At 54.5% G+C, this 11,101-nt stretch overlaps 1 protein-coding gene across 1 annotated transcript in view; it reads right to left on the bottom strand.

Annotated features, from left to right (window-relative positions):
* Positions 1–684: 684 nt before the first annotated feature.
* The window catches only part of INPP5D (inositol polyphosphate-5-phosphatase D), a 130,029-nt gene continuing 119,612 nt past the window's right edge, over positions 685–11,101 (bottom strand). Inside the window, exons 23-27 of the mRNA XM_057551877.1 lie at positions 10,769–10,918; positions 9,563–9,659; positions 7,381–7,647; positions 2,901–3,513; positions 685–1,891 (exon numbers count right to left, since the gene is read on the bottom strand). Coding sequence (XP_057407860.1) covers positions 1,889–1,891; positions 2,901–3,513; positions 7,381–7,647; positions 9,563–9,659; positions 10,769–10,918 — 1,130 coding nt within the window. The 3' untranslated portion in view covers positions 685–1,888. The remainder of the gene's footprint in view (positions 1,892–2,900; positions 3,514–7,380; positions 7,648–9,562; positions 9,660–10,768; positions 10,919–11,101) is intronic.

Raw genomic sequence — 11,101 nt, 5'->3', positions numbered from 1 at the left:
AGCCTTGGTTGCGCTGGGATTTCAGCCCCGCCCCTGCCGGTCTCCGCGTGCTGTCATTGAAGGGCAGTGAATGGTTTGCTCCGTGGCTGCCAAGAACACCACTGTCTCAGGCTCTGCCTGGACTCCAGGCCTGGTACCTGTGAACAGGAGCAGAGGCCGAGTAGCCTGAGGTGGCGGGGACAGCAGCCCAGACCAAGGCAGCCTGGAAGGAGGGCCAGGCAGCACCCACACTGGCCCTCTGGGCTGGGTGCTGCTCTCTGACCCATACGCAGTGCAAGCTGCCCGTGAACGTGGGGGTCTGGAGGCCCACAAGCTGGCGATTGTGTACATGTGTCTACTGTCTCTGGAGCTCAGCAATGAACACGTACAAAAGCCAGGAGGAACTTTGGCTGCAGGACAGCAGGCAGTGGTGGCAATGGGACGATGCTGATGGAAGTTTGGTGGCTGCAGGGTGTGCCTGGAGTCCCACGAAGATGTGTGATGTCTCCCGCTGTTCCTGGTCCACGCCAACTTCAAACTCGTTCTACCGTGTCCCCTCTGTTCAGGACAATGCCGGCCCATCTCTACCGTGAAACTCGATATCCTCCCCTCCCTGGGCTGCCGCTCTGCAGCCCTGACAGCCTAGCAGCATGTCTGTGGCTGAATGTCAGGAAAAAATGCCACGCAGGTGGGAGGTGAGAAAGGCACAATTTATTGGTCACGCAGACTGACGCACATGGGGATGTGGGGTGCGTACCCGTCCTCCTGAACTCACACACACTTCTGGATTTGGTTTCCTACATTAATTTCATTATGTCAAAAAGCAACACAAGAACAAACATCACCAATCCATTCTCCTAGTAACCAAGGAAGCAGGGCCAAAAGCCACAGAGTTCGGAAAGAAAAAGCTGCACTGCTTTGAGAGCCGGGAACCAAGAGGCCCGCCCTCGCTGGCAGCCAGGTGGGAAAGCTGGCTTTCTGCAGCAACTAACAAACAGCACAGACTCTTCTATTAGCATGATGAGATAAGGCTCGGGGTGTGGCTCATTCCATGGCCTGGCGGTGCCTGCCCACCTGCAGGAGGGCATGGGGGACCTGGCACGAGCCTGGGCATCACCAGTCCAGGCTGAAGCCAGATCTCTTCACCGGAGAGTAGGAGCTGATATTCTTTCTTCTTCTTCCGACTAAAGAACTCGGATGACCCAGAGATCCCTGTTCTCCACACCAGCTCTGCCGGACCCCGGCAGCTTTAGCTAAAGCAGTTTGCATCACTGAAGCTAGACAAGGCCAGGTTCACTGTACCCTAAATTAACCACTCGTTCCTCAGAGCTCCCTAAAGGCCAAGCGCTGTCTCACGACAGGAGGGCACTAGCCTTAATTTTTAATGCTTTGTCCAAACCACTCAGGACATACTGTTTTGAACCGAGGGGTCTGGGAATGTGGTTTTAGTTGGCTAAAGACTCAACTCATAATGTTCATAAAGCACTTAGCACGGTACCTGGCAGGTGCTGAGTGCTCCCTACATGTAGCCATTATTATTATTAATATTATTATTATTATTATTATTTATATCTCTACGCACAAATCAGCGCTTTAGTTCCTTTCTTCAAAATGGCAGCCGGAACAAGGCTCTTGGGTCCCAAGTACCAAGATCAAGCTGGGGGCCCAGGTGTGCGGGTTGTTTGGTGCCCATCAGGTGGGTTTTTCCTTCCAACTTCAGTGCTGGGTGTCAAGTTTCACAGCCAGTGGCACCTTGCTGACCACACAGAAGCTAGACCCTCTCCTGAAAAAGACGAAGCCCTGCGTAGGAAGCTGGGTAGGAGGAGCGAACAGGGGTCCTGGGAGAGGGTCCCAGCAGCTTCGTGCTGCTCCTTTGGGCTCCCATCTCGCTGGCAGCTCACCAGGGGCTTCACTGTGGGACAAAAACAGAGGACTGTCAGCTCTGCATTCTCGCCAGGCCAGATTTAACTAAAGGTCCCCATGTCCTTGCATGCCCTGGGCTAGAGCAGGCTTAGTGCTAACCTAGTGCTGAAGGGGGCCAGCACGCTGTTCTAAGTACTTACACGCATTCTAATATACGTGCATATATATTATATGCATATGGAGTAATATATAATACATACGAAATAATATGAAATGGATGATACATACCTTTTCCATATAAGTTGTAACATATAGTAATGATATATAATAAAATTTAATCCTCCCTATAAACCTGTGAGGCAGGTTCCACTGATTGCCCCGTTTTACAGATGAGTAAACTGAGGCTCAAGGCACAGAGCCCGAAAGTGGCACAGCTGGGATTCAAACCCAAGACAGTGTGCCTCCAGAATCTGTTCTTAACCACTATTAGTTTTGCTCAAAAAGAAATCTTATTCTATAGGAAGGAAGGGGACATTGAGTCTGAAGTCTCTAAAATACTGGAAAATTTTTAAGTACTAATACTAATGATGATAATGTAATATAAATGATCTGGGCTCTTGTATCTATGAGGCCTTATTCCTACGGGCCTGACGTAGAGGACTCAGAGTTTCCCCCCAGCCCCTCCTTTAACCTTTCAATGTAGGAGCAGGGACTTTGGGTACAGGCTAGGTTCAAATTCTGTCTCTACCTCCTTTCTCATTCTCAGTTCCCAGAACACCGTTTCTCGGAACCCACTCCTGGGCCGGGTCATTGTATCACGCACATGCACACGCACACTCACGCACATGGATGAGCGCCCACGTGCACCCGAGCACACTCCTAGGCATGGTGGGCTGTATCACACACGTGCACACGCATGCACTACCCGTGCGTGGGCACCTGAGCGCACTCCTGGCCACAGTGGTGGTATCATTCACGTGCTCGCACACCCACGTGCACCTGTATCACACGCCCGCGCCTGCGCACCCGCTCCCCGGCGCGCTGCGCCCCGAGCGCACCTGCATGGCGGCCCGGCCGGGCGGCGGCGCGTCCTCAGGCCGGTGCTTGGCGAGGTGGGGGAGCTCGGCGTTGTCGCGGTAGTCACGGCCTCTGGAGTGCTGCAGGTGCAGGACGGCCGGGCTCTTGACCGGGAGGGGTGGCCGCTGCGCCGGGGGCTGCTGGCTGAGTTCTGACCTGGAAGGCTTGATGGGCCTCTTGGCCGGCACCGGGACCTGTGAGCCGGCGGGGGCCTTGGGCTTCCCTTGGCTTCCCTTGTCCCCACCCGGCGGGCGGCCCTCGGCGGTGTAGGACGAGCAGGTGAAAGAGCGGAGCCGGGGCGTGGGGCTGAGGAAGGGCGTGGGCGCGGGCGCGGGCGCAGGCTTGCCCGTCCCCTTGCCGCCCTCGGCCTCCTGGGCTTTGGAGAGCAGGATGCTGGGCGACAAGATTCCCGGGTCCGGGCAGGGCGGGGGCTCCTTCCTCAGCATCTTGGGGGATTCCTGCTCCTTCCTGGGAGCCGGCTTAGGGAAAGCACTCACAGACCCGTACAGCGGGTTCTCAAACATCTCGGGTTTGGTCAGCTGCGGGTCCTCCGAAGGCAAAGGTTCCCCCGCGCTCTTCCCCACGTCGCCGGGCCTGGAGCGTGGGAAAGAGGATGCGCAGGGAAGAAACACACGTGGGGAATGACTGCTTAATGCATGCGGGGCTTCTCTGGGGGTGATAAAGAAACTAGATGGCCGTGGTGGTTGCACAGGGTTGTGAGTGTACTCAAGGCTGCCGAGTCCTTCCCTTGAAACATGCTGTGCTTAATTTTATGTTATGTGAATTCCACCGTGATTAAAAAGAAAACTTTTTTTTAAAAGGCAGGAGAAGGAACTGTTACTCCTATGTTGATGATCTCATAGGTAACCTCAGCTCTTGCCTTGGACATTTTCCACCGTAGAAACTGTGCACACCAGAGCATCGGTGAGCAAGGGGGACTTCACTGAAGGGATGAGGGGGGCTTACATGGCACCCCGATCCAAAACCACCTGCTTCATCCTCATCGGAGCAGCCTGCCCTCCACAGCCAGCGCCCCCATCACTGCTGCTCACAGACCTCCCTTCCTGGCTTCCCCCAAGAATCCCGCAGCCTCTCCTCTATGTCTTCAGCAAATTCTCCTCTGACCCTCAGGGGAACAGAAGCCTTGCAGGCGACCAGGCCACCTGCAAGGCTTCTTGTGCTCATCGAGGGTCCCAGGTCAAGGAGCTCCATTTAACAGACGTGTAGGAGTCCCCCCCAAGCGTGCGACGCTGCCCCAGGTGCAGGAGGCGGCTGTGAACCAGACGAAATCTGTGCTCAGGGGACCGACATTCCCTATTAGCACAGTATTCTTTCCTCTGCATAAAGTCCTCTCCCTGGAGAGCTCCTGGTGAGTGTGGTTTCCTTCGTGTCCTCACTCAGAGGGAGAAGGAAAAAACGGACAGCATTTATGTTGAAAATCAGAAGCAACCTGGAGACATGCGTCAGGAAACAAGCCAGTAGCAAGAAAATAGGCCTGTTTGACTTATGGACAGAGAAGGAGCTCCATGCTGTCCCCAAAGTAGGTGAGAGCTTCCTTTGTCTGTTTCCTGATTTATTACTGCTCTTGCTGGAGGTGATTTCCTGCTGAGCAAATTATGAGAACCAGGAATGGGAACACATTTTACTTTCTGGCCAACGGCATAATTTCCCAGGGGGAGTGTTCTGGGTTCTGCTTTCTGCAAAATAAGGAAGCTCTTGAGAAGAAAATGTGGGTCCCTTGGAAAACGCACTGAACTGTTCAGGCCGTGACGCCTCGTACTGACGGAGCGTGTGCTGAAACACTGCTCCGAAGTTGCCGAACAGCCACGGCTAATGGACTCTTTGGGGAGGAGGCGTGGGCAGGGGACAGAGGCAAGATGTCATCCTTGCACAGGTGCCAATGAGACAAGATGATGTGGGGTGTCGGGGAGGCTAGCCTCAGGGACATGTAGAGTTGGTCTTTTGCTCATTACTCTTTGGAAAGACCTAGAAGCAGTTATATAACCAGAAATGTTGGGGCCTTGAACAAAGACTTTGGAAGTCGGCCCCTCCCCCTTGGGCCATCCTCTGCACCCCCTCTGGATCCTCAGAGACCTTTGCTATGAGTTAGCACAGGGAGGAAGGGGCAGGAGGATGGAAATGGCACTGACCAGAAGCCAGAAGTTTCTGATGAAGAGGCAAGAAGGAGAAAAGAAAAATGCGTGGCCTGCCACCTGAAGCCCACGTTCAATGAGGAGATAGGAGAGGTCTCGCCTCAGAGAATTAGGGACAGGGCCAGGAAGAGGACCCCAGGTGCAAGCATTTTGGTGATTGCAAAGCTTGCTGCCCTGGGAAAAAGAGCAGGAGATGGGGCAAGGCAAGTCTTCCTTCGAGGCGGGGGCTTCTGTCACTGTCAGAGAGGGGAAGGCTTGGCGGGGGCGGGGAGGCTGGGGTAGTCCACTTTTGAAAAGTCTTATTTCCCTGACCAAAGGTGAAAAGAAACCAGCTCCCATAGCAGCCACGGCTGTGGCGTGAGTGAACGCATCCCCAGGGCACAGGGTTGATTCCTGTGCCACAGTGATTTCACTCCTCAGATTCCGGAGTCGGCTGTTTTCTAAAGGAGTGAAGCGCCGAACAGGGTCTGAGAAAAGCCCTCTTTCTAACCATCTGACTTTGGTCCAGGGTGACCAGTCGTCCCAGTTTTCCCAGAATTCAGGGGTTTCCTGGGAGGAGGGATTCTTAGTGCAAAAAAGGAGACAGTCTTGGGCAAACTGGGACAGCTGGTCCCTTACTTTTTTATGGGGCAGTGATAGGAGGACTGGTGATAGCCCCTCTTCCACAGCCTTCTCTCAGGCCCAGTGGGGGGTCCAGAGCAGCAAAGAGGGTGGCAGGCAGGTGTGGGAGCTGCCAGCTTCTTGCCTCTAATCATCTCCTTGCTGAGAAGTGAGCTTAGAGCCCAGCCTGGGCCCCTTGCCTACACACATGTCCCCATTCTGAAGCTGTCGCCCGTGAAACCGGAGAGAACGGCTCTCCACCTTGTTCCAAGCTATATGCTGTGTTCCAGTTAGGAGGGCACAAAGAGACATTTACTTTGGGAACTTAAAACATTTCACTTCAACAGTCCCCTTGTTCTTTGTAGTTGTTTACAGCTCTGTTTCCTGGGGTCACCAAAGAGGTGACCTTTGCCAAAGAGGTGCCGCAGGACCCGCCATACACGGCTTTTGTCCTCATTTTTCCAGGAGAGGAAACTGACGCTGCTTCTCCTTCCCCCAGGTTGCTTACGGAAAGACCAGGGTCCACAATATTGTCAACAAATTGTGAAAACTAGAGGTACAGAGATAGACAAGGCTGAGCTCGGGGGCAGGCCCTGTCCTGTCCCAGCCTCCTCCTTCCTCCTTCCATTTGTCCAGTTTTTTTTAAGAGAAAAAGCTTAAGAAAGAGAATTGTAAACGGCCCTTCAATCCAGAGGAAACCCCAGCCACGCCAGGCGCGGGAGGGTTGGAAGTGGCGGGAGATGAGGGGAACAGAGCTTGACAACATGCCGTTCCCTGGCTCTTAATACACGACAGAAAATGCCATGGGGAACGTAGGACCTCAGAGAGGGGAAGACAGGCCCAGAGCCGCGCCCTGAAGTCATTATAAACAGTACAGGCAGCCCCCAAAGGAAGCCGATGCGAATGACATTTTGTGCATCTTCAATCATTGTTAATTAAGGTCTGCACTTTTAATTTCCATCTGTCACCCTGTGGTTACTAGAAACTTGGGGGGCTCCCGATCCTGCGTTTGCACAAGGCACGCATGCATGGGTTTGCTTGGTTAAGGCGGCAGCTCTGCGGGCTCCTCCCCGGCTCCGGGCTCCGGGCCTCCAGGTACGTGATGCCTGGACCAGTTCTCGGTGCAGGTCAGCTCTCTCTAACCGCTGGGTTTTTCCCAAAGTTTCATGGCCAAACCCCCTCCCTCTGCAGGCTGGCTCTTCTCCTCCCCTTCGGAATTCCTGGTCCCAGCTGCTGTTTCTTCAAATTGGCCTCAACAGGAGAGACAGGAGAGTTGCGCATGGGAACAGGAACCCTCGTGGTTAAGAAGAGAGAGGGGAACTCGGAGCTGGGGAGGGACTCCTACGTGGAAATTCCCACCTCTGTTCTGCAGGGCCCTCCAGGGAGTGGGAGGTTGACGAGGGTTCACTACTTACAGAAACGTATTTTTCAGTGAAGGTCGTTTTTACAGGAGTGTGTTTTTCTCAGGCACTATATTTAAATTTTTTAAATCCTCTTTTTAAAAAACCTTTCAGGTTTACACCAATAGGCTAAGAATCGGAGATTCTACAAGCATTTCTCGAGAGCCTACTGTGTTCTAGGCCCCGGGGTGAGTCACTGACCAAAGTGAACACACCGCCCTGCTCTCTCGCAGCTTCTATTCTAGGGCCAGCTTTCCTGGTGGTGAAAACCTAGGGAAGGGAGAGGCCTTGGTGAAGACGACGCTCACCTTGGCTCCTGCGTCCTGAGGCAGGGGCCCCGTGTTGCCGTCGATGATGAAAACTTCTTGGGTGATATGGGAGGTTGGGAGGGCGGTGTTGGAGGGCTCTCCCCCCTTCCAGGCCCCAGGGAGGGGTCCTTGAGCGGCTGGTCGTAGCTCCAGGCAGTGGGCTGCTGGTCGGGGGACAGGGTCTGCTTCATGTGCCCGAAGGCCCCCACTCCCATGTAGTTGGGGTTGATGATTTCAGTGATGCTAGAGCCACCGCATGGAGGGACCCTGCACGGGAGACACACAGAGTCACACCTCAGGGCTCCTCTAGGTCAGCACCAGCCTGAGGACAGTGTGCTCTGATGCCCCCTCGGGCCTCCTCAGGCTCTCCTCAACTCCTTCACTTCTGGGGTGGTGGATTCATTCATTCATTTGTCCATTCATTCACTTATTCATACAACAAAATAGTTACTGAGTGCCTGGTAACACCAGGAACAATAGGAGGAAATATGGTTGTCAATGAGACAGCCACAGTCTCTGTTCTCGTGGAACCAACGTATGATGGGGAGACAAACAAAACAAGCTCTGTGCCTGAGAGACGAGATAATTATACACTGCTCAAGTCTGACGGAGAGTAACAAAAGGGGCAGAGATAGACTAGGGTTGGGACTATCTGGGCGTAGGGTGGCCAGTGAGGGCCTCTCTGAGAAGGGAGGGAGGGGAGAAGCAGTAAGTGCAAAGGCCCTGCGGTACGAGGGGTTGACCTGTCCCAGCAACAGTCTGAAGACCTGTGAGCAAGTGGGCAGAATGGAATGAGAGGCTGGCGTGGCTGGCAGGGCTGAGTGACTATGGGGGTTGTTGGTGGTGGTAGGGTGTTGGTGGTAAATGGAAAGTTCCATCTGGGACAGTCGGCTTGCACGTCTGTGAGGCATCAGGATGGAGACAGCCATGCGGGTGTTTGGAAAGACGAGCGTGGAGGTCACAGAGGTCAAGGCTGCAGCCTCGACTGTGGGGGAGTCAGCTGACAGCTGTGGAGGGGCTGGCCAGACCTGGTGAGGTGACCCTGAGACACACACTGTGCTGCCTCTTGGTGACAGGAGCGTCGTCCTTCCTTGTAAGACGGCGCTCTCCGGAGAACTAACTAGTAAGTAGAGTTCTGCATATATAGGTTGTCACACACGCTCCCCAGCTCCCATCTGCTCAACCAGCCTGGTTCTGAGCACATCCCACTCCCATCCATCGAGCCTGCTTCAGAAGTAAGTGTTAATTCTAGTGCTGGTCCAATGGAAAATACTTTGTTGACCTACACTGATCCTGATTCTGGAGTCAAGCAGACATTTGAGAGCTGCAGTGCTTTCATCGAGGGGATTGTAGTAGGCGAAAAAGATTGCAAGGGATACTTTCATGCCTAGGGCTACCGTCAGAGGCTGGAGGGGGGTGGGAGTTGCTGTGCACGGAGTGGGGGGCTGGGGCTGAAAGGAGGAGAGGAATAAGCTGGGCTCGGCGGTGGCTTTTGGGATTTCGCTCGGCTGCCTGGCACAGCTTTGCCCCCTTGGCAGGTAAGCTGCCGCGGACACCACGACAAACCTCACTGGCTTGAACTCGAGACCGTATCAGTGAGCTGTGGTGACCCTGCTATTCGGGGACTGCTGTCCCCCTCGTAATCCAGACTTTGATGACCAGATTCTTCCCAGCCCAGTCCCTGCCAAGAGCAGCCTGCACGCACTTCCCCCAATGCTTTTCCGCCTTAGTCACAGGGTGGGGCCTTTAGCCCTGGAGCCATGGCTGCCGATGTCCCCGGCCCTCAGGAAATACCGCAGCTGTTCCATACGACCATCTCTGGGGCTGCGGCCTCCGGGATTGGGCGTCCTCCTAGTAGGATGTACCTTCCTAAGGCAGGGACCGCACCTAATTTGCCTTGGTCTCTCTAGAACCTGACACCTGGAAGTGCTCAGCCAGTGTTTGCTGAACTGAACTGAACTCTGCAGCGCAGAAGAGCTGCGCTGGCCTTGCTGCAGTCACACCAGGGGTTTGTGGTTAGAGGCCTCGAGCTGGAAGCATGACAGGCCTTTCGTGGCCAGCGCTTTCTTTCCCTCTGGGCCCTTGCCTTCTCTCTGCTCCAGTTCCCCACTCCCAGTCCTGGGTCTGCAGAGCCACGCTAGCTTGCGGTGTAGCCCTGGCACCCCCCGTCTCCCCGCTCTACCTGTTGGCAGGTTCCCACTGCTTCATGGGGTCCTGGCTGGTGAGGCTCTTCAGGGACTTGGGTGCACTGGACTCATCCCGCTCCGTCTTCACAAAGTCTGCAAGAAAAGGGCCAGGGAAGAGCATGTGAGAGCGTGCAAGGGCCCAGCTCCCAGGGTTTGGGCCAGGACGGCAGAGAGGTTTCCCCTGGCAAGCGGAAGCTGGAAAGTGAACAATGGCTGCCTGGGGGCAGATTCTGAGACCTTGTGTGAGTTCGGTGATGGATTAGTTATGCCTGCATGGCTCCAGAGGGAGGAGAGTTGGCATGTGTGACCCAGAGTTGTCATTTCATGCAATTTCCAACTTGTTGGTGTCAGCAAGGGATAAAACAGACAAATATTTCTTGGCAGATCTGAATAAAAGAAACACAAGAGCATTTGGTGCCCAAAGCCAACCTGTTCACGAGCTTAATGGGGAACTGGGACCCCATCTTCATATCTGACTCTGGCTATGGTTGTAGGGGTGCCAAGTCCCCCTCAGGTCTAGATCCTGCTAGAGAAAGGAGCTCCCAGAGGGCAGAAGGAGGAGCCCCATCCAAGGGAGGCAGCACCCGTGATGGCCCAGGGCGTTCGCACGAGCAGGGGGTGTCAGACCGTCGCACATCTTGCTGTCTCACTGTTTGTGTGAGAGGCGGGACCCCATCACGTTTACGAATTTACGTGAGTGAACCTGCACTTTCCCCTTGCGCCAGCCACTTCCTCGGTGTGTGACCTTCAGCCAGTCACTTAACCTCTCTGTGCCTCAGTGTCCTGATCTACCGAACAAGGGTAGCACCTGGCTCTCAGAGCTATGGTGAGAGATAAATGAGACAACGTTTGTAAGTTGATCATTTCATAGATCAAGTAGAAAATTAAAGCCCAACGCATTTTAGGCCTTGTTATTTGAGTGCTTTTGAGCAAGAAGTAAAGCAAAGAGGAGAAGGAGAAAATGACCTCTTGCCTGTGTGAAAAGGAAGAAAGACTGGGGCCGGGCAAGGGTGACTGTGGCTGTGAGGTGCTGTGGTTCTGTAGGGAGATTCTCGAACCTGCTAAGGGTGGGGCCAGATTGCCTCTGAGATCCCCTCCGATGCTGCCTTTCTGTCTGAGGCCTCAGCAGAGACACTATTCCGTTCCTGTCCCCGACCCAGCAGCACTGAAGAGGGGGCAGGGGAGGGGTCGTGCCCACTTACCATAGAGCTTCTCCCTCTTCTTGCCTTGGGAGGTCTGCAGCTTAATCTCCCCCCGGAAGTGACCCATCATCTCTCCGTGGTGGGTGAGAGGCGTGTAGATGGGGAGCTGAGTTTCCGTGGCCTCTAACCGTAGAGCAATGCAGCCCTCGCCTGGGGAGGTGGGGAGACGGCAGTCATGTCAAGACACCACCCCCCCCCCCCACCCAGTCCCGCCATTTCACCAGAGAAACACCATGCATTTGGCTTGGAGATTTAGCTCTCCTGCCCAGAGATGATCCTTTGCGACAATGGCCAAGGCAGGGATTAGGGAACAAAACTTTCAGAACAACTCCT

The sequence above is a fragment of the Balaenoptera acutorostrata genome, chromosome 8 (assembly GCF_949987535.1).
Source record: "Balaenoptera acutorostrata chromosome 8, mBalAcu1.1, whole genome shotgun sequence".
Classification (NCBI taxonomy): Eukaryota; Metazoa; Chordata; class Mammalia; order Artiodactyla; family Balaenopteridae; genus Balaenoptera; species Balaenoptera acutorostrata.
This window is presented reverse-complemented; position numbering and strand designations above follow the sequence as displayed.